Raw genomic sequence first — 24,152 nt, 5'->3', positions numbered from 1 at the left:
AATTCTGTTATTTTTAACACCATTCCACATATATTTTGAGAATTAATATCAAGTATTTTAACTTAAATGTCTTTTGGGGCTACTATGAAAATTTTTAATTTTTTAGAAACTATCGTTTTTGTTCTTGTAAATTAGAGGATCCAAAGAGTGAGAATATCAAGTGCATCAGCATATGGAAAAGTTAAAAATGACTCATTCTGTTTTTGGTATGCTAACTCAAAACAAAAAACAAAAAACATGCAATTACATGCCGACAACCTATATATTTTAATTGATACAAGCTACATTTTCCTTGGTGATTGATAGAAAAATCTTTTCATTTCTACTTTATAAAGAGACTTAATCCTTAAATGTCATATACTCTGACACTGCTCTAAGTACATCTGCACGTAGAGAACAGATTACCAATGCTCTTGTAATGTGAGGTCCCTTCGCAGAAGCTTTTGGAGGCAGTGTAGAGTCGATGTGATCTGCAGATGGGGGCAGGTATCTGTTTTCATTTATTAGATTGTTATGCAGTGGTCAAATTATTGAAACCTAAGAAAGCTTATTTGAATAGGTCAAATGTACTAAAATCCTCCAATATTAAATTGTTGATTTATATTGTGTATATGTATATAGCTGGGAATTTTCATTCTGATTTTAAAGCAGTTTATGATTTTAATGTAATGATGCTATTGGTTTTATATGTAGCTTATCTAACTTTTTTTTGTCACTGTAGAAAATGATGAAAGATAATAACTTAGTAAGGCATCTGGATGCTTGTGAAACCATGGGGAATGCCACAGCCATTTGCTCAGATAAAACAGGAACATTGACAATGAACAGAATGACAGTTGTTCAAGCTTATATAAATGAAAAGCATTACAAAAAGGTCCCTGAGCCGGAAGCTATTCCACCAAATATCTTGTCTTATCTTGTAACAGGAATTTCAGTGAATTGTGCTTATACATCAAAAATACTGGTAGGTTTCTTTAATAAATTATGCGTGAAAATTGATTTTTTAAATTTATAATTAGATTGTATGTGGATCTTCAGACCTGCCTTTACTATATATATATAAATTGAACAACTGAATTGTGCTGTTTTTAAACAGCATATATCCATAAAATGTATATAAGTTCCTTTGATACAATTTGTGTTGCAAGTAAGATCTATTGGTCAAAATATACATTTTGTTTACCTGTGACTTTCTCCTCCTATATTTTTAATTTCCTGTATTTAGAAACTTAAGCCTTATAACCAGAACAAGTCCTTAATTTTAAATTCTTATTAAGCTCATTTTGTGAAAGACCAGGCTGTTTTGTTTTTGTAGACAAAAATAAAAAGACATTTGTAGAAAGTCAACTCTCAGTTTTCTAGAGAAAATTTTGAAGCCAAATTACAATTTAAAATAATGTTTTCTTATGCATGCTGAATATTCTTTTTAAAGTAATTCAATAAAGTAATTCTAGACTTGCACTACCTTAGAGTAAAATATTTTCAACTTTGTAAGATTTTTTTAACTTTATAAGTTTTAAAAGTCTTATTTATAACATAAAGCATGAAATTATTTTACTTGCTATGTGTTCTAGTGATTTATGTATGAAGACCATGAACAAAATTAATACTGCAAGTTGTTCAGTGAAAAATGTACCAATTGATTATTGGATTGGAAGTTAATAGAGATATTGGTTCTAGATCTAACTTTGCCTTTTATTAGCAGAAAGTCTGAGCTTTACTTTCTTTAATTATTAAGTCAAGACAGTTACATCTGCCCTTAATACTTCTGTGATGATTAAATGAGGTAAAACTTGTGAAAATACTATGAAAAAATAAAGCTTTTATATACATTTAAGGCAATAGTGCTTTATTTTAACACATAAACTTTTGTTTTAAGCTATAAAAGTTGTAAAGTTGATCTAATTTTGAATTATTTAATATAAATGTTGAGTGCAAACAGGAAGAGAAAATGAGAGAAATTAAAGTTAAGCCCCATTACCCATGTCAGGAACCATGACTTATTTAATTCTTGCATCATAAGTGCTCCTGTTTTTCAGATGCTGAAGCCAAGGGCCACAACCATTGGGTAACTTGCGAAAAGTTCCCATAGCTAGTAACTGGCAGGGCTGAGATTGGAATCCATGTCATTCTCGTCCCAGAACTTTCTGCCTCATCATTCTGTGTCCCTCTCTGAAATGCCTATATCAATACAACTTTCCTATGTAATTTTGTTTTAAAATGTTGTATTTTGTTTTATGTGTCATAGAGAAACAAGATGATACTAGCTAGTGTCTAACCCTTTTTCTCTTATAGCCCCCAGAGAAAGAGGGTGGATTACCTCGTCATGTTGGTAATAAAACTGAATGTGCCTTGTTGGGATTTCTTTTGGATTTAAAACGGGATTATCAGGATGTTAGAAATGAAATACCAGAAGAATCACTGTACAAAGTCTACACCTTCAATTCTGTTAGGAAGTCCATGAGTACTGTCCTGAAAAATTCTGATGGAAGTTATCGAATATTCAGCAAGGGTGCATCTGAGATAATTCTGAAAAAGTAAGAGTAAAGTGCTGAGATGAATAAATTGCTAACTACAGTTGCTTTATGAAATACCTACTGTGTTGTTATTGTTGCTATTTTCTTTTTTGTGAATATGGAGCATTTGATGGCACCTCAGAGCTTTTAGTATATTTTAATGGTATCCCGATATTAGCCCATGGTATTCTGCCATTTTTATACTCCAGTTTATTTTATTTCTTAGTGTTTTGCTACAGGGGAAATAAGCCCATTACATTCATTTACATCCAATCTGGTAGATTTAATAAAGTAAATCTTGATACTTGTTTTTAAACATGTTGATTTCATTGTTATATCGGATCATGAAAAATATGCCTCCTATAAAGAAAAACTGAGGTTTTTATATTCAACACTGCCTTGTAGACAGTAGACTCAAAAATGTGATGAATGAATTATAGATTAGTTTTTAAAATAGCAAATCATTAAAACTAGGTCTTGAGAATTCTCCTTTTATATCAAAGTGAGGTTTTATCCAATTATGCTGCTGTGGTGTCATATTTAAGTATCTCCTATCATTTTGAATGGTAATCTTTCTCTTTTACTGTCCTTATACAGACAGGTAGCTTCAATTTTAATATTAAATGTTTGTAATTTCTCCAATGTTTGTGTGCTATTACAAGTATTAAAATTATTTTGGTTTCTTTAATTACAGTAGAGAACTTTTAAAAAATTAAGAGCAATTTTGGAAATATAGAACTCATTTGAAATTATAACATTTAGAATATTGTACTTCTAATTTGCTTTTAAATGGATTATAATATGTGTTATCTTAATGAATACTTGACAGATTATGGTCTACTAGGCTTAAGGGGCAAGTATAAAATTAATGATAAGGCAGCATATGACAGGTGTGTAAAGTTTTAAGATGAAAGATTTCACTATGAAGGATGAAGCATTTGAGATAGGTTTTGGTATGAAATGAGTGCATCGAGGTGAAAGGAAGCCATGTCTGAGGAAAGGCGGTGGGTATGCAGGCTGTGTGCAGGGGAATAGCTAGTATATAGTTCAGCTGAAAAGACAGGAGCTGTGTGCTGTTGTGGCACACAGGCCACCTAGAGCTGTCTTCTCCCTTCACAGTAAGCTTGGTTATCGGATTTCAGTGTGAAGTTTAGAAAATTTGCATCCATGGCTTGCTGGGTAGCAGATAGAAGGTGCAGACTGGGCAGATTTTTAAAATCAAGAAACAATCAGGCTTTGATGCTTTCCTGGAACTCACTAGCTTTGGGATTTTAGGCAAATTTTTTCCTTAGCTTTCATTTTTATCCACTGAAAATGAGGGTGAAAACTACCAACTCTGTAACAGTAAAAAAATAATGCATTTAAACATAGCATGATGTCTGATATATAAGTATATAGTAACTATCTCCAAGTGATATTTACATTTCGTTGTAGAGGCTCTTAAACATTAGGCTGAGCAATTAAAACTTAACTTAAGTAGGGTCAGATAATGTGACTGAAGTAATTTTTTCATCAGATAGTGGGATGATCAAAGCTGTGGTTGAAGATAATTCTTACATCAGGAAATAAGATGGGTTGGGGAGGAGGGAAGGGTCTAGAGACAGATATCAAAAGGCTATTACAATAAATAGCTCTAGTTCAAAGTAAGAGCCAGAAGTCACTAACAGGAGGAAGAGAAAGGAGAGGCACCACTCAAAAGACCGTTCAGAGCATAAATATGTAGCGCTTTCGAAGCAATGTATATAGATAAGGAAAACGTATTCAGGTGAGATTTTAGATTTATAGCAGCTCTTCAAATAACATTGTTTCATTCAACATCATTTGTTGTAACGATGATGAGATGCCATAGGAATTTAATCTTGGTTTGTATCAATTAGCCTGTGGTAAAATTGGTTTCCTTATACATTGTTTCACTTAGTCCCAGAACCTGTTGATGATGTTAGTTTAGGACTTGATGTACATTGAAATTACTGGGGTACTCTTGGTGTCTGTTAGATGGGCAGTGAGGAGGCAGCTTTTAGTCTCCCATGCAGTAAGATTAAGGTACCGGTACACCTTCGGAGTGGGACTCGTCAGCAGTGATGGAGAGCTTTGGAAAACAAAACGGAAAATGTAGATTTGGGAGTCACCTGCCTAGAAGCAGGAGGAGGTAGCATCACAAGGGAGAGGAGCATAGAGAGGCTGTGTGAAATAAACTTTAAATAGGGAAGTCCACAGTGTAACTTTTATTTACCACATAATTAAAAGGTTGTGGTTAGTGTCCCTGGCAATAAAACTATTTTGGCATTATTTCTCTCATTCAAATAGAATGCTTATTTTAACAGTAAGTTATTTTTTTTTTTCTTTCATGATTAAAACAGTATAGGTGATGAAACAAGGTCTCAGGTAAGGGGTTGATTGAACTTGGCTTTTTACTTTAAAGGAAGAAAATATTTGTCAATTTTGTGTTAATCATTATTAATGTCTAACTGTACCAAAATGTGTAGGTGCATAGTTTATTCTTCTCTGCTAATAGGGGTTCTTTGTGAAAATTTAAAACCTTTGCATTTACAAAAGAGAAGGTTTAGGTAATATCTAGAGTGACTGATAAAGTGGAGAGCTATCAACAGAACGCTATAAAAATTGGAACTGTTTTATAAAGGGGAGACTGAAAAGTGAATATGATTTAAGTCTATAAAAATACAACATAATGGAATTCTCTAAATTCTAGCTATCCTATCCCATGATTTCTAGCCCTTCCAGTTCACTTAAATGCCATTCATAATTATTTCTGTTAATTATTTATGTTTGGATTCAACATTTCCTTTTAGGTGTTTCAAAATCTTGAGTGCTAATGGTGAGGCAAAAGTATTCAGACCAAGGGACCGTGATGATATTATAAAAACTGTGATTGAACCGATGGCATCAGAAGGCTTGAGAACCATATGTCTTGCATTCAGAGATTTCCCAGCAGGAGAACCAGAACCAGACTGGGATAATGAAAATGATATTGTCACCGGCCTTACATGCATTGCTGTTGTGGGGATTGAAGATCCAGTGAGACCGGAGGTGGTGAAACATTCTGTGTTCTGCATGTGCAGAATCTTTTGACTATAGAGGACCCAGGCACTAACTATAACCAATTTCCTAGTAAAATTCTCAGTGCTGATGATCTTACTTTTTCTCTGTGAATCCAAGATAAGTGAAATAATAGTGCTTGTGATGCAGTACTATTTATAGTTTATCTCCTTGTTTGTTTGTTTGTTTGTTTAATATTTATAGTTTAGACAGCTTCTCCTTGAGATGCTATGTTTATAGAACTATAGCCTAGCATAGTTCCTTCAACTGAGCAGGTTTTTCAGTTTATATTAAAATAAAAAAAACAGATACCTTTAAGTTGTTTTTAGTCTTTAGACTAGCACTGTCCAGTTAAACTCTGTGATGATAAAAATGTTCTATATATTGTTCAGTACAGTACCCACTGGCCATATGTGACTACTGAGTTCTCAAATGTGGCTGATACAACCGAAAAACCTGAAATTTTTATTTTATTTGATGTAAATTAAAGCATTTTGCTATCTACCATATTGGATAGCATGTAACTATAAACTTAGCTTTTCTTCTTTATTACCTTTTTTTTTTAAGTTTATTGAGCAACTAGTATGTCCAGGCACTATAGTAGGGAACTAGAAACATAAAGATTTTTGAGATCTGATCCCTGGCCTTAAAGAAGTCACTTTCTGAGTGGGGGTGGACAAACATATGATAATTACAATCCAAGATGTTAGTACATTGTTAGATATACAGAGAACATGTTACATGAGTGCAGACCATGAGCCCTTAACTTAGTCTAAAAGCATTATTTTGAGTTCTTACTGTGTGCCAGATACTGTGCCAAGTGCTTTGCATGTATTATTTCTTTTCTTGTTCACCTCTGTGATTTATTACTACTCTCATTTGACAGACTAAAAAAAAAAAAAAGTTAAGATACATAGAGGTAACCTTTACAATATAGAGCTAGTGTATTTAAGTCCTGGCTCTGTCTAAAACATACACTTAAAAAGACCACTGTGCTATATTAAGCACTGGAGTGGTCAAGTAAAACTTCCTACACGTTAATTACCTGATCTGCATCTTAAAGGATGAGGAGGTATTAAGCTAAACCAGGAGAGAGAGCGGTAAGCACATTCTGAGCAAAGAAGCAATGTGAGTGAAAGCACAGACAGCTTTTTTCACCATGAACTAATTGATTCAACCCCCAGTGTATAGTACCAGCCACTCTTTTTTTCCCCCCCCAGGCACTCTTTTAGAACTAGAAATACTGCATTAACCAGGAAACTTCCAGAGAAGTAAGATAACCAAACAGACAAAATTATAGGTATGCCAAGTGAAAATACATTCTGCGAGACTTGGTCCCTGCCCTCCTAGGCCTCACATTCTGGATGTCGGGGCGGGGAGGGAGGAGTGGCATTAGTAAGACAAATACACATGTGATAAAAGCTGTAAAGGGTAAATAAGCACAAGGTGATGAAATAAGGTAACAGAGAGGCCACATTAAGAATCTCTGAGGATATGACATCTGAGCTGAGATCTGTTGGCTAAATGTGAGGCAGCATGTAGATGGCTGCAAGAAGAGTATTCAGGCAAATGGAACGAAATATGCAGAGACCTGAAGATGAGACAGTATTTATTTCAAAGATGGAAAGAAGGTCAGTGTGGCTGACTGGACAAGAAGGGCCAGATGAGATTATCTCTGGCCTTTCTAGGCAATAAGAGTTCTGAATTTTATTCCAAAATTAAAGACATTCTGGCTAGGAAATGACGTGATTCATGTTGTTAAAATACTATGTAGGGTACTGGGTAAGAAATGAACTGGGAAAAAAGGGGTAGAAGCAGGGAAGTCGGTAAGATCATTGCAGTAATTCCAGGCAAGAGATGAGCATGGTTTAGAACCACAGATGTGGCCAGGGAGAAGGAAGAAAGGGGTGATTTCAAAGGAAAGCGGGGTGGGACCGATAGGAATGAGTAGGCTGGGTTGGGATATGCTGTTTTAACTTTGTTGAGATGTCTGAAACATCAGAATAAATGTCAAGTAGGCATTTGGACCTAGGAGCCTGAAAGTGGTTGAGGCTGAAGCATTCACATTTGAGGTTAAAGGAGATCTCTGAGGAAAGTGTGTCGCTAAAGAGGATTTAAAACTGCCATGTCTCCACAATCGGACATCTTCTAGAAGAGGGGGAATCAGTCTCTCACATAACTGGGTGGGTGTGAGATGGTAGTAAGAGAATCAGAAGAAGCAGCATATTTAGAGACCAAGATAAATTCAGTTTGGGGTTTAGGAGTTTCGAATGCTTATAAAACACCAAAGTGGATACTTGTTTAAAAATTTTTTTTCATTTCTGAGAGGGAGAGAGATATAGAAACATCAGTAATGAGAGAGAATCATTGATTGGCTGCCTCCTGCACGCCCCACACTGGGGATCGAGCCCACAACCCAGGCATGTGCCTGACCGGGAATCGAACCATGACCTCCTGGTTCATAGGTTGACAGTCTACCACTGAGCCACACCAGTCGGGCAAAGTGGATAATTTTTGCCAACCTTTGGTCAGAGGAAAACCATTCAAACTTTTATACATTGACTTATGGCTTAAATCTTATCTAAATATAATATTAAATCAGAATGTCTACAACTTTTGGAAAGTTGTATTACTTTGGAAAATGTATACTATTGTGTTCTTGGCATTGAGGTTAATGGAGAGTTTTATCTTTTAAATATGTAAGTGGCACTTAATTTTCTCAGTATTACAAAATCAGATGGGTACTTCTATACTAAAAGAGGCAGTGTAATGTGAAACAGCTTTTTGTTAGTATTCTGCACTGTGCAGTTCTCATGTAGAAAATCTGGATTAATTAGATATCTAGGAGAAATTTATTGCATATGCATAGGTACTTGAGCAAGGTACTTATTAGCCTCTCTTCAGTTTCTTATCTGTAAAAGTGGAGGTGGTTTAAATTTTAACTGGAAGTATTTGGTGTTTAGTGGGCAATTAATAAATGTCAGTTTGCCCTTCTTAAATATTATTTGCCACATAGTTTTAACTTGAGACCAGTTTCTTTCTCTTATTAATTGTTCCCCTATTCCAAGTGATCTCAGAATACCCCTGGATCACTGAGTGCTTAATTGGACAAATTTGGGTTACATTTTATTTCAAATGGGATATTAGGGTATATATTACATTTATACAGCAGACCAGTGTTTTTAAAATCAAGTACTGGTTTATTTATTTTTTTAATAATCTGGGCAGGCTCTGTCCTTTCACTCACCTCTGTGTCACCAGCACCCAGCATACTAGTACTGCCTGACTTGCAGTAAATATTAAAAGTGGATGTAAATGATGTTTCTCTTCAATAATTTGAATGACTTAGAGTTGACGGAATGGAGGGATATACTTTTATATTGTAAATCCTAAAACTTAGAGATTCACTTATGTTGCAATTAAATTTACACATGTTTTAAGACATAATGGTACTCTGTCTAGGATATGCTCCTTGAAAAATACTCAAGGATGAATGTTTTCACAAAGATGTTGAATTCAGTAGTTCAACAAATACTATGCTCCTCTTATATGCCAGGCACTTAGTTGTTAAATGAATGAAAGACATTGTACTGGGCATTGATGATCCAAGCATGAGAAAGTAAGGGTTCTATCCTCAAGAAGCTCATTGATTTGCTAAAAACTTAGGTAAATAACTCTAGTATGATGTAATGAGCTATAACGGAGGTCTGGATGATACAGTTCTGTCGAGTAGGCCATGAAAGCTCCCAGAGATAATCACACTTAAACTGTATTTACAATAGAAGTCATAAACAGCTTATAGGCAAAATTAAGCCTTTAGTCACGTGTGTGTTTAAAACATTAAATATTGAGAGAGCACACACAAGTCTGGTTTTTTGCTTTTTCTTGAAAGTGTAGGTTCTGTCAACATTGGGCACTCCTTTCCCCGTGGTAAAAGTAGACTAGCGCTGAGTAGCTTTTATTGGGTATTCATCTCAGAGTTTGTCACTTTCAGAGTGTTTTCCTTTTTATGTTAACCTCTGTGGCCTTCTTTTATGTTACCTGCACTTGCGTTTTCAACCTGTGCTCTGGTAGGATCAGCATGCATTTTTTGGTTAGAGAAGAGCAGGGAATTGCAGAAACAGGCACATAAATAGTATGTAGACCAGTCTTCTATCAAGTTATATATAATAGAGAAATATTTTACATAAAATTAGAAAAGTATTCTGAGGCTCAAGTGTAAAACTCTGTTATACTGAGAACTTTATAGTTTATAATACAACAGTAGGGGAATCAAATATTTCTAAGAAAGTGGATTAGAAAAAGAACTCTTCTGTCAAGTATGTCAGATGTTTTAAAGGAGTAACAAACATAAAGACAGGGTTATGACTTAAAAAGCTGGTGCAATAGCTCAAGCAGCAAGTAGTGGGGACAAGATAAAATCTATAGCCCTTCAAGGTATATAAGGTAAGAGAGAGAGAGATGAAAGAGGTCAGATGGCCCTTAGGCTTCTGTTAGATAATAGGTTTAGAAAACAAAATTTGGACATCCAAAGTTTGATACCCACTTTTCTTTTGAAACTATGAATCTAGCTCTCAAAATGAGATGGAAAGATATAGATTTGAAAGTTACTAGCACACAGATGGCCATTGAAGGTATGAGAGTAGGTGAGCTACCCATAATTCTAAAGAACCCTAACATTTACTCTGGTGTTGTATGGATGGACAATAAAACCAGAAAGGTAGGAAGCCATCCAGAGAATTGCCTAATGGTTGCCAGGGAGAAAGGTGCTTTTAAAAGCCTTTAGTAAATAAATAATGCAAACAGGTTAAGTTGACTGACAACTGAAAATGCAGCCTGAACTAGGACTGGCAGTAGAAGAGGAAAGAAGAGATTATTGGGAATAATTCAAGAAATACTGAATATTGAAATGAATTAAAGTTGTCATTTATGGGACTTCGAGGTAATGCATATTTGTTCAGTGGGGATTTTTCCCTCTGGAAATACTGATTTTCTTTTGTAATATGTTTTTCTTTTTTCCATGTAAACCAGGTACCAGATGCAATAAAAAAATGTCAGAAGGCTGGAATTACTGTGCGGATGGTCACTGGTGATAATATTAATACCGCTCGGGCTATTGCCAGCAAATGTGGTATTTTACACCCTGGGGAAGATTTCCTATGTATAGAAGGTAAAGATTTCAACAGAAGAATACGAAATGAAAAAGGAGAGGTACGGGTTTTGATTTTTTTAAGTGTTTTTAATGTATTAGAAATTCCATTCAACAAATGCATATTGAAAATGCACTATGTTAGACAATAAGTATGAGTAAATGCAGCCGGCACCTCATCAAACAAAACACAAGCATGTTAGGAAATGAAAGGTACAAATTTGTCAGCACTTACTTTTCTTAAGTTTAGGCCAATTTCAGAAATACAATATGTGTAAGTGAGCGAGTAATAGGAGATGAGTTTGGAAAGGTTGATATGAAATATATCTTAGGGGTCCCCAAATTCTCTGAACTTTTCTTGCTAATTTAAGGAGCTTCCATTTTCATAGGCAGTGGGGAGATTTTAAAAATTTGATCTATATATGGCAGTACTTCTTAAACTTGAGTATGCATCAGAGTTACTTGGAAGCCTTTTAAAAACTTGTTGATAGGTAGGCCCCACCCCAGAGTATTTAATAAGATAACCTGGGGCCTTCCTCAAGCATTTGCATTTCTAACAAGTTCCCAGGAATTGCTGGTGCTGCTAGTCTGTTAACCACACTTTGAGAACCACTGATACATATTGTAGATCACTAATTTGGGATTATGAAACTAGATTTGGGCTTATTTTAACATTGACAAAAATTTATAGATTGAGCAAGAGCGGATAGACAAGATTTGGCCAAAGCTTCGAGTACTTGCAAGATCATCTCCTACTGACAAACATACACTGGTTAAAGGTAAGTAGATCTTATTTCAGTTTCCTGAAATAGAAATAAATGATGAATATTGGGTTGAATCATGAATATCATCTTTTCCAATAAAATCTAAATATGTTTCCTTTTTGACACCTTAGGTCAGTGGTCGGCAAACTCATTAGTCAACAGAGCCAAACATCAACAGTACGATTGAAATTTCTTTTGAGAGCCAAATTTTTTAAACTTTTTAAACTTCTTCTAATGCCACTTCTTCAAAATAGACTCGCCCAGGCCGTGGTATTTTTTGGAAGAGCCACACTCAAGGGGCCAAAGAGCCTCATGTGGCTCGTGAGCCGCAGTTTGCCGACCACGGCCTTAGGTGAATGTGTTAATCTTCAGTGACTAAAACAGGATATTGCTCCTAATGGAACCTTTGTTTCTGGAGTTGTTCCTCACCCAATATCTCAGCAGTTTCCATTCCTTATGTTTGCTTATTTATTTTTAACCTTGAGTCTGTAAAATGAACTCCTCTGGATATTCTGCAGAATCACCTTTTTAATTAAAGGGAATTTTTTACAGCCCAAATATTTACTTTTATTTTAGGTATAATTGACAGCACAGTCTCAGACCAACGTCAGGTTGTAGCGGTAACCGGTGATGGTACAAATGATGGTCCGGCACTGAAAAAAGCTGATGTTGGATTTGCAATGGTAGGAGCTTACCTATTCAGGTGTAATTTACTGGCTGCGTTTTTTTGTTTGTTTTGCTGTTTTTTACTAACTGTCGATTGATTTTACATATTGTCTCTCAAGATTAGTGTCAAGAATACTATATAGCCTAAATTGACTTATAAATATAATTAGTTTATACACTAATGCAGTGAAATCTGAGTGGAGGATGACTTCTTTTGAACAGTTGTAATAAGATCATACATTTACCTTATACTCTGTAAAACATTATAGTGTCTGTCATCTCATCTGAACCTTGCAACAATCCCCTTCAGTAGGAGACAAGCTCAGAACAGTTATATATATTAAAGATTAAAAAAATAATTGAGACTCTTCCACATAACTGCAAATGTCTCTTAAGAGTAATTGAGTGTTCAAGTTAAGTCTCCTTCCATCGCCATATATTCCCCCCTTTACCCTTTTCTACCTTCCCCCACTTATATATGAACTTAAAATGTTCAATTGACAAACAAAATATATCTCATGGTTTTCATTTTGTTTGTCTTTTAAGTTTTAAAAATAAAAATCTGCAAGTGCTTATATAAAAATAGAAGAGTAATTGTCATTTTATCTACACTAATAAAAGAGAAAGATGCAAATTGACCGTACCTTCGCGACACCCACCAGCCAATCAGGAGTGCGTATGTAAATTAACCAAAAAAAGATGGTGGGTTAATTTGCATACGCAGGCACCAAGTGGCCAGGGGCAGGTGGGATGCAGGCGTTCTGCACTGCCCCAGCAGCTCAGGGCATCTGGGCAGCGTGGGAACGCAGAAAGGTGGCTCCGGCCGAAGCCAGTGGAAGGAAGGCCCATTCTTGCACGAATCTTCGTGCATCGGGCCTCTAGTATTTAATATATGTAATGTTTTTTGAATTTTCTTTCTTTTTTTTAATTAAATCTTTATTATTGAAAGTATGACATATGTCCCCTTTTTTCCCCATTGATCCCTCTAACCCTAACCCTTACCCCCCCACCCAGGCCTTCACCACCCTGTTGTCTGTGTCCATGGGTTACGCATATATGCACACAAGTTATTTGGTTGGTTGCAATCTTTTTTGATAGGAACCCCCCCCCTCCCAGTTCTCAGTTTAGATTTGATTATTTAAAGCACTGGATTATTATTTTGTACTGGTGCTTTGGTGCTTGTAGCCATAGTACTGGTAAAGCATGTACTATAACATGGATATCATTAAATACATATGCTACATAAATGTTTAATGATTGAAATTAAGTTGTTACATCTTTGAATCTATTTCTCCCAGGTTTTAGTGTTGAAATGAATCTTTGCACTCTCAGTGCCTCAGTGTCATAGAAAATTTAAGTATTTTAATTTAGTTTTATTTTATTTTTGGACAATACAGGTCCATAATAATAATTCTCATATCCAAAAATCTGAAAACTGACATTGTTTTCCTAAATTTGCATCAGACTCATTTCACTACAACACTTTATCCTGACCTGATGTGAGAATGTTCATATCTTATGAATATTTGTAGCCATTGTAGAGAAATTAATATGTTTTTTGGGGTGCTGACACCCTCTGGGAGAATTTGTGATAGAAGTTATGTGCCTCATTATCTTTTTAATATATAAGAGGCTGAATTTTGAAATACAGTTTGGCCCCAAAGGTTTCAGATAAGAGAATATGTATACCAGTGTTTATTTGCATAATTTTTCCTCCTGGTATTTTGAGGCTAAACCACCACCACGGTGGCAGCCTTCCAACAGGAGTGAGCAAGGTGGAAAATGGAAACATTCTGTCTGAGAATGCGTTGTTAGGCCATTTTGTCATTGTGTGAACATCACAGAGGGCACCTACACAGACCTAGATGGCATAGCCTATTACACACCGAGGCTGGATGGTATAGCCTATTGCTCCCAGGCTACAAACCTGTACAGCATGTTACTGTACAAAACAACACGAGATTAAATTAAGAACAAGAGAAAAGGATGTAGTCAAGAGACATGGCCAACAGGAGATGGATGCGGCTGCTGAGTAACATGACATATGTTTTATAGCAAAGTGTTTTTTTGTAAGTAGAAACAGTACACTCCAAAATCACGATAAAAAGTCTGTTTTAGTAAATACAAAGAACAGTAACACAACCATTATCATTACAGAGTATTCTGTATTGTATGTAAATGTATGTGCTATCCTTTTATACAACTGGTCCCACAGATTTGTTTACACCAGCATCACCACCAATGTGTGAGTAACGTGTGCCTATGACATTACAGCAGCTACAATGTCACAAGGCAATAGAAATTTTTCAGCGCCCTTATAATTTTAGGGGACCACCATTATATATATGTGGTCATTGACCAAAACACTTTTATACAGCTCATGACTGTGGTTTTAACATAGATAGAAGAGGGTTTGGTGTGGGGGAAATGGGATATGAAACAGAGGATTGACTGGGGGCCCCACCTGATGAGGACCTTGAAATAGGAAGATAAGGAATTTGTTCTTTCCCAGGTGACATCTGATGGAGTAAAATTAGTTTAGAGACACAGTACAAGTTAGCATACAGCTCACAGAAGCTCATAAAAAAGCTGTTTATCTTTTTTTGTTTGTTTGATGAAAAGTTTCCCAAAATTTTTTATTATGGAACTAGTTTTTCTTAGTTTATTTTTCAAGTATAGTTGACATACAATATTAGTTTCAGGTGTACAATATAGTGAGTAGACATTTATATACCTTACAAAGTGATCCCCCCCCAATAAGTCTAGTACCATTTGACTTGTACATGGTTATTACAATGTTTTTAACTATATTCCCTATGCTGCCATTTACATCCCCATGACTATTTTAATAACTGGAAATTTTGAAGGATTCTGAACAAAGAAGTGATGAGATTTGCGTTTGTAAAATACAGGAGAATGATTAGAGGCAGGGAAACCTCTTGGGCTTAGATGTGTTAAATATGTTGCACATTAAAAGTAAAATACTCAGATTAGGAACTAGAGATTAAATTTTTAAATTAAAATTGTTCCTTCATTGAGTATTTCAAGAAAAGCTTGATTTAAACTTTGTTTTTGTGTTTATTAAAATAATATATGAATAGCACTTAAAAAAATAAAATACCTAAGTCTCCTACCACATAACATTTCTTCTAGTCTCATTTTTTTGACTAAAGAAAACCAACTATTTTAACTGTTTGCCTTCATATATTGAAATGGCATGATTATAGTGCTTTTTGATTTATTTATTTTTAACATAAAGCATTTGCTATTGCCTTTTCATTAAGGAACAGAAGGACTTAGCACTTTCACATGCACACATATACAGACACACACAGGACATCCACCCCAGCACACATTCATACACATTACCTACCCGTCATTCTCCCATCAGAGTTATAAGTTTAGATAGATAAATATAGTTACTTTTATTTCCTTGAACAACTATTTTTATTCCCTGTAAGTTGTCTTTTTCATTCACTTTCTTTTTCATTTTATTTATTTTTGCTTAGGTTTTCTATGTGTTTAATGCTGATTCATCACCAACTTCTCCCTGACACCTGGGAGGTGCTCCTGTTTCCTCCCCACTGTTCCTTCTTTGTGCACTATTCCCCCTGACTTTTTTTTTTTTTTTTTTTTTTTTTTTTTTACTTCTTGGACATTTTATCTTGTTTTTTTTGTTTGTTTGTTTGGTTGGTTGTTTGTTTTTTCTGTTTACCATACCTTTGTTGTCTTGCTTTATTTCCAGGGCTATTTCCTCAACTTGTTTTTCATTTATGAGTCATATTTAATTTCCAAGAGTTGTTTTTGGATCTCTGAGTTTTTGTTCTCCTCTTAACATCCTGTTTTTATTTCATTGATGTGCCCTTTAGCTTTCTAAAGATTTGATTTTTTTTTTTAGATTTTTTTTTTTAATGAGCTTGTCTCTGCAGACTCTGTCTCCACTTTTCTTTTGGTTTAGTCTCTGTCTTTCAGGTTAGTGCTTTGCTAGTGTAAAGTTGAAAAGCTGGAAAGTCTTGGGCCTTTAGGTGAGATTTGTCAACCAGAAGCTTCTCTGTAAAGGGATCTGGCTTAGTCATTTCACTTCTTAGGGTACCTTAATTGCAGTATTTTTAGGTCTTTCTTTTAAGATGATCAGATTTCCCAGAAAAGAGTCTTCAAATCTGCTGCCTAGAGAGCAATCCTGAATACTGGTATCCTGGGAAACAGGTAGAGAAGGAAAGGTGAAAGTCTCAACATTCATTAAACACAGGTACTCCTAACCCCCGTCCCTTTAAAAAAAAAAAAATGTTTTTATTGATTTCAGAGAGAGGAAGGGAGAGGGAGAGAGAGGAAAAAACATTCACTGATGGGTTGCCTCCTGCATGCCCCCTATTAGGGTTCAAGCCAGCAACCTGGGCATGTGCCCTGACTGGGGATCGAATCTGCAACCTCCTGGTGCATGGGACGGACATTCAACCAACTGAGCCACACCAGCTGGGCTCCCTTTTTTTTTTCTTCAGTATAACACTCTGTACTCAACAGTGTTTGGTACCCTTCAGTCCAGACATTCTCTGTAAATTAGCAGGCAGGTGTGGGTTTTTTTGCCATATCAGAGGGAGTGGCAAATTGCCTGGTTGCGTGGACTTGGGAAGGGGCTCTGAGGATCTAGCTTTCTTATCACTTTGTTATTAACATATAGCACACATACAGAAAAGTGCCTGAGTCATAAGTACACAACTCACTAGATTATCACACGTGAACAAACCTGGACTATGCAAGGCAAGAAATAGAGTATTACCTATACCCCACACCTCATCCACACTCACTTCTAATTACTGCCCTGCCTCTCTGCAAAGATAACCAGTATTCTGAAGATTATACTTTAGTCTGTTTTTGAACTTTGTACAGAAGAATCATATTTAGTCCAGCTTCCTGTGTTATTACGCTTGTGAGGTTCATCTGTGTTGTTGTAGATAGTATAGTTCTCTCTTTTTTTAGTTAATCCATGATACTGATCCATCCCATCCTACCATTGATGGACATTATTTTTTTTAATATATTTTTATTGATTTCAGAGAGGAAGGGAGAGGGAGAGAGGGAGAAACGTCAGTGATGAGAGAATCATCTATCGGCTGCCTCCTACATGCCCCCTACTGGGGATCGAGCCCACAACCCAGGCATGTGCCCTTGACCAGAATCGAACCCGGGACCCTTAAGTTCTCAGGCTGATGCTCTTTCCACTGGGCCAAACCAGCTAGGGCTGATGGACATTACTGTTCTTAGTTTGAACCATCTAAGTACTTCTTCAGTGTCTTTGGTAGACTTTCAAGAAATCTTCCCTATTTTTATTCATACCTTCACCTCTACTGCCAGTTCTACCTGTGCTGCTAAGTCCTGAGCTTACATAGGAGAGGTCTATGGTATAAAAAACACTGGCTATGTCTCTGCTTCCCCTACTGTTGGCTTTGGATTCAGTGTTCTGGAGGTCTGCTAATGTTACTTAATATTTGGTTATCTGCTTTTCAACCTCTTAAGCGGACAAGTGGTTTTATTGCTAGCTTTACCCCGTGGCCAGATAAGTTTCTATTGAACAAGTACAAAAAACATTTTACATAAATGTTAAAGGCACGCTTTAAAATTAAATATCCATTGCATTTTGAAGTTATTTATTACATGTCCTTACAAGCTAATATCTTTTTAAAGTATGATACTTTGTAAAATACTATGTAATATGAAGCAAGAATTCTTGTGATCCATCCGCAATGTGTGAAGATTCTCTTGCAGTATCTTCTTTCCCACTAACTTTGTCTTTGAGTTTTTATTTTTTAAATATATTTTTTGTGTGTGACTTTTGGAAGGAACTGGGATAATGCCTGTGTTTGTTCCTCTTTTTTAAACCCAATTTAAATTTTATTTTCAAACCCTCCTTTTTTATTTTTGATATCTCCTAAAATCGAATTTCTGAGAGATGGTATCTTAGAATAACTGTTACCTTCTTTTATAGTAAATGTAAGTCAGTAATTATTAAGTACAATGGTGGTTTTTAGTTAATCAATTGAATATTATCCTTTTGAATATTAAAAATTATATTTTAAATCTTTAGTCTGATTTGCAGAATTTTTTTTAATAGGGCATCGCTGGAACTGATGTAGCTAAAGAAGCGTCTGATATCATTCTCACAGATGACAACTTTACAAGCATTGTTAAAGCAGTTATGTGGGGACGAAATGTCTATGACAGCATCTCAAAATTCCTTCAGTTCCAGCTTACTGTTAATGTCGTAGCAGTGATTGTTGCTTTCACAGGCGCCTGTATTACTCAAGTAGGTGGACAATTTGTTTATTAAAACTTGCTTATTTTAAAGCATATATGTGTATAACATGCCTTTAAAAGTACTTGAATATTTAAATAGGTTGAAGCTTAATATTTTAGGTTAATTACTATAAAAGTGCAATCCAGTTCTGTTCTTTAAGATTTTAAATACAAAATGCTTCCTGAGAATTGCTAAGTCCCTGAATTGTTGTGAATGTCTATCAGGAAACCTGTCTTTTCTAGGATTCACCACTTAAAGCTGTGCAGATGCTATGGGTAAACCTCATAATGGATACGCTTGCTTCCCTGGCTCTGGCAACTGAACCCCCCACTGAATCTCTCCTGCTTCGGAAACCTTATGGTAGAAATAAACCTCTCATCTCACGCACGATGATGAAGAACATTTTGGGTCATGCATTCTATCAACTGGTGGTAGTCTTTACACTCTTGTTTGCTGGTAAGAATTCAATGCCTGATAAAACTTCAGTTATTTCTAAGCTAATATTTCGGATGATTATTTGTTACCAGTTTTTCAAGAACATAAGTTGTGCTCTCTTTGACTCCTCATTTACCTTTAATTCTCTCTTTATCAGTGTATGCTTAGTAAATTGGCAGGGGGACGTGGAGGGGAGCAGTATGAGAGATAGTGGGTTGGGAGTAAAAGGAGTCCTGATTGCTTGTCCTGACTCTGCCACTAACTTTGGTAGGTGATCTGTAGTATGTCATAATAGTTTTGGGGCCTTCAGTGTGCTCATCTATAAAACAGAGAGAAATAGATAATCCCAGGTCCCTTCCAACTCTTTCTATGCTGTCATTTGGGCATCAAATAAAGGTCTGGCTAGTTTTATTGTTGCATACCTCCTTGAAAATGTTAAATGATTTTGTATGACAATTACAAAATAATAATCTTTCATTCTTTTAGGAGAAAAGTTTTTTGATATTGATAGTGGAAGAAATGCTCCTTTGCATGCTCCTCCTTCGGAACATTACACTATTGTTTTTAATACGTTTGTGCTGATGCAACTTTTCAACGAAATAAATGCCCGGAAAATTCATGGTGAAAGAAATGTGTTTGAAGGAATCTTTAATAATATCATCTTCTGCACAATTGTTTTAGGCACTTTTGTGGTACAGGTGGGTAATTGGAAAAGATAGTTTCAAATTTGATTATTATGTGGGAGATATTAGGTAAACAGGTGGCTTGTTCCAGAAATTACTTGACTGTAATGTGTGGGGCTTCTGTGTATTGCTTTGATGACACTTAAAAAGTTTTAAATATCATAACTCAAGTGAAAAATTGCCCTTTCCTGAAATTCTACATATGAGAAGAGTATGTTCATTTAAGCTAATGCTACTTTAATTGCACTATGGGTTCTGTGGTTGTGATATCTCAGTCTAATTCTGATTGTTTCATTCTATAACATTATTATCAAAACTGTTATTATTTTGATACTATTTGAGGTAAATGTTACAGTTTACTTTTAGGCTTGCTTAATTGCTTCTAGCAAATAATAGCAGTTTATTTCTTAGTTTAATTTATATGTTAAAATAATAAAAGGTTTGAAGTGAATGTTTAGATTCCATATGATTATGAATGGCTGCATTCTGAGTTGGACATGTCAATATTTCATTTTGTAATATTGTCAAAACAAGGCATAAGAGAGAGTAGAGAATGGCGTGTGAGGAGTGCAATTGGGAATGAATAGGAAGGACTGAAAATTTCCCCATTTTTCAGAAATGATTCTTAAGAACTAAACTAATGATGACTTTGCATATGGTGATTTTATATCACCATGTATTATAGCTATGTTTTTATATCATCTTGTATTTTGTGGTACTCTTTTGTTTAAATGATTGTATAATAGGATCTGGGATCAGAACAGGTAAATGAATGGTACATAATTACACCAGGGAGTCAGTAAACACGGTAAGATTTCAAATTAAAAAGTGAGCTTTTTATACATTTTATTAAGCCTATACCTAGTACACTATGGATACCGAAATGAAAACACTCAACTTAATTATTTCTGTAAGACCTATTTCTGTTAGCTTTCAATTTCTACAAATTTTAGGAGAGATGATGCTTGTTTCATCGTTTATGAAATATTTTATTTAGATTTTACAAAAATCGTTCATGACATGCTAAAGTTTTAGCTTTTACTTGCTACAAAATTAGATTTATTAAAATACAGGAATTACAAAAATTTAAATGCCTGTATCTCTGTATCAGGCAAATCCTGACCAAGGTTGATATTCCTAAAACAGTTCATGTAAGGTGTCAGTCTCCAGTGCCTTATAAACATGCCAGTGCTGCTCAGTGTGGTCTGTAGGCCAGCCACTGGTCCACAGCCACTTTATTGCAAGCCCACAGTGAGAGGAGGAGCACGGGCCAGAATATAAATGAACACCTTCACTACTCACACTGTGTATTTCAGATGAGAGGTTTTTTTGTGGTGTTGCGGGGAAGGGAGGGGTGTTATTTTTATTTTTAGTAGTAGTAGCAGCAGCAGCACTGTGCAAATAGGGCATTGATTTAAACTCTAGTTTGTGTTCCTTATCCTCTTGTCATGGATTAGCACTTTGAATAGCATTTTTGTAGACTGTCAGCTGGGTAGGAAAACATGAACCTTGATGTACATAGACTAGCCAAAGTCTTGATTGTAGATCTGAGGTACATATATAATAAAAGGCTAATATGCAAATTGTACCCTTGACTGGGAGTTCGACTGGGAGTTCAACGGGGGGGGGGGGGGGGGGGGCAAGGCCAGCCAGCCAACCACCCGCAGTCCCTCCCCCCAGCCGGTCCGTCCCATTGGGGTGGGCCGGCTGGACCCCACCCGTGCAGGAATTCGTGCACCGGGCCTCTAAATTATATTTAAGTTAATTTGTCTCTTATTTACTAGCTGATTCTTATTTTTACTTTTTTTTTTTTGACAGATCATGAAGTACATAATAATCCTTAACTCTATGTAAATATTTTTAGTTTCTTTTCTACTTGGTAGTAATTGACACAAAACCAGTGTTTTTCAAAGTATGTTCTATGAAACAATAATCTTTTGAGTTGCTCTTATCTCCTCAGTAAGTTTAGGAAATATTGCCTGTTCTGCTTACCTCTTGGAGGTTCTTAAAGCCATGTATCATAACGCTTATGAGATGAACGCAGGGGTCCATCAGTTCTGGGGTCACAGCAAGGTACTGCCTCAGTAGTTGTGTGACCTCGATAAGCTTTGTGAAATGGGGACGTTAATATTAATTAGGTCATGTCATAGAACTAACAAAGCATTAAGAGAGGTACTGCACTTGAAGCTCTGAGTTTGGTGTTTGCAAGAAAACACTCAAATCTGAGCTGCTGCTTTTTCTTTTCTTTTTTTAAATTAACAATTCAAAAGCTTTGGAAAATCCTTCCGTCAAGAAACCCGTTGAACTTTGTATAATCCAGCCCCTTGTAAATTTAGAAGGCAACGCCTAGTGCTAGATTCCCTTAGCACACATTTAGGAAGTGCTTCAGTACACTGAAATACACAATCAGTAGTAGTCCATCTAAGCAGTATATTAAAGAATATGGAAACTTATTTTTAGAAGTAAATTTCACTATTAATTAGACAATTTTATTTCTTTCAACTCTAAAATAAAAGATTATTATTTCTTATGCCACATAACTAACCATATTAATCATTTGTTTCCCCAATATCTTAATATCCTTTTCACATGCCTCATTATACTAAAAAAAGGGTGTTGTTTAAATTCTTTTTTAAATTGAAAACACACAAAGAAATGTAGAGTTTCTTCTCTGCTCATTTTTATGGTACACAAGAGAAAATTATTATAGATATTTCTATTAAAATCCAGGCAAAATTGCCAAATCATTTATAATCAACTGGTTGGGACACTAAAAAGAAACACGGTTGGGAATCTATTTGTACAAGGGTACAAATAATCTTGACTTTAAGAACAGTGGAACTGACCAGTACATATCACTTGAGTTTGGAATAAAGTACAGCTACAAAGACTAGAGTTCATAACTTTCAAAAATAAAGTTTAGCCCTAACCGGTTGGCTCAGTGGATAGAGCGTCAGCCTGCGGACTGAAAGGTCCCAGGATCGATTTCGGTCAAGAGCATGTACCTTGGTTGCGGGCACATCCCCAGTAGAGGGTGTGCAGGAGGCAGCTCATCGATGTTTCTAACTCTCTATCCCTCTCCCTTCCTCTCTGTAAAAAATCAATAAAATACATTTTAAAAAAATAAATAAAGTTTAAAAACTGTTAATACCAAAATGATTCTTTTTAATACCAATATTTGGCAACTACTAACTGCCGTATCAAAAACAGGGTGAATAATGTTGCTTAACTCTTAATATTCCTATATATACTGTTTTTGGTTCTTTAAAATAAGGAGGGAAACATAATCACTGTATTAATGAATTTTCTTTATGCAGATCATTTGACTTTTTATAAGGAAAAGCAAATTTCTGCGGGTATACCACCTGCGTTAGCACATATTTCATAGAACTTGCAACTTGCTTTTCTTCTCTAACAGTCCATATATTTGTCCTAACATCTAACTATTAACCAGGAGTGAATAGCAATTAGAAGGAAAATAAAAAAGATTGAATACTATGTCCATTTTTCCATACAGTCTTTTCTACAAAAGTGTACTATCTCTTATGGAAAGGCATAAATTACTCAGTTATACTAAATACAGGAGAATGTAGTTTCTTGAGATTATATTGAAAATCAGTATGAAGTTATCTTTTTGATCATGAGAATTATTTTTTTTAATTTTTAGTAAGCATAATTTAAACAGGAAATAATACCTGCATTAAAAATTTTGGACAGAGGGATTTTACTTTATTTGTCTTACATTCAGCTGTGAATATTATACGTGTCACCAACAGAATAATGGTTGTTTAGCTTAAATTTTAGAGGACACAAATTTGGGTGATTTTTGAAGTATCTGAATTGTGAAATGTAAAAGATTTAAATAAACTTACTCTTGATTATTCCTCCAGATAATAATTGTGCAGTTTGGTGGAAAGCCTTTCAGTTGTTCAGAACTTTCAATAGAACAGTGGCTATGGTCAGTATTCCTAGGAATGGGAACGTTACTCTGGGGCCAGGTAAAAACATCATCATTTTTTGTTCAAACCTTAAGTGATTAAAAAAAAAAAATTCTAGTATGTATTTTCTTTAAGCAGTTCTGTACTTGATTCTAAGTAGTTACCGTTCTAGGGCAAAAAGGGCATTTAGGGATGTGGTTTTTTTAAATGTAACATTTGCTTTAATCTGTCACTTGCTGTTTATTACAATTATGCCTATATTAATAAAACACTTGAAATTTCTGACATTGTTTTTTAACTTGTTTTTTAGAACAAGTTTTACAACAGTATTATTATAATGCATTTGTAACTGGTTAGGATTCTAATATCTGTATCTTTCGCTCTATGACTTATTTTTGCATTTTTAGAATAAATATTTGTACAAAAATATAAAATATGTTCTTTACACTATATAATTTTTATGTAGTTTAATCCAAAATGTAGCATAGGAACAATCTTGAGTTTCAGTTTACGTAGAGAATGTTTCCATAAAAATAATGGTATCTGGAAAAAATGGGCCACAAAATGACATTTTAGATTATTTGAATTGAATGGCTTTAACAGTGTGTATATAAAATACAATGCCTGAAAAATGAGATATACCTCGTCTTTA

General features: G+C 35.2%; 1 protein-coding gene across 5 annotated transcripts in view; it reads left to right on the top strand.

Annotated features, from left to right (window-relative positions):
• ATP2B1 (ATPase plasma membrane Ca2+ transporting 1) overlaps positions 1 to 24,152 on the top strand; it is a 136,575-nt gene that overhangs the window by 99,079 nt on the left and 13,344 nt on the right. For all 5 annotated transcript variants that reach the window (XM_079774384.1, XM_079774388.1, XM_079774386.1 and 2 more), the window contains exons 10-19: positions 722 to 964; positions 2,296 to 2,537; positions 5,327 to 5,564; positions 10,605 to 10,784; positions 11,414 to 11,501; positions 12,063 to 12,169; positions 18,262 to 18,453; positions 18,687 to 18,900; positions 19,366 to 19,577; positions 23,453 to 23,560. In XM_079774384.1, the coding sequence (XP_079630510.1) occupies positions 722 to 964; positions 2,296 to 2,537; positions 5,327 to 5,564; positions 10,605 to 10,784; positions 11,414 to 11,501; positions 12,063 to 12,169; positions 18,262 to 18,453; positions 18,687 to 18,900; positions 19,366 to 19,577; positions 23,453 to 23,560 (1,824 nt within the window). The remainder of the gene's footprint in view (positions 1 to 721; positions 965 to 2,295; positions 2,538 to 5,326; positions 5,565 to 10,604; positions 10,785 to 11,413; positions 11,502 to 12,062; positions 12,170 to 18,261; positions 18,454 to 18,686; positions 18,901 to 19,365; positions 19,578 to 23,452; positions 23,561 to 24,152) is intronic.

The sequence above is a fragment of the Cnephaeus nilssonii genome, assembly GCF_951640355.1.
Source record: "Cnephaeus nilssonii genome assembly, chromosome: 6".
Lineage (NCBI taxonomy): Eukaryota > Metazoa > Chordata > Mammalia > Chiroptera > Vespertilionidae > Cnephaeus > Cnephaeus nilssonii.
The sequence above is the reverse complement of the archived record's forward strand: the minus strand, read 5'-3'. Positions and strand labels throughout refer to the sequence as shown.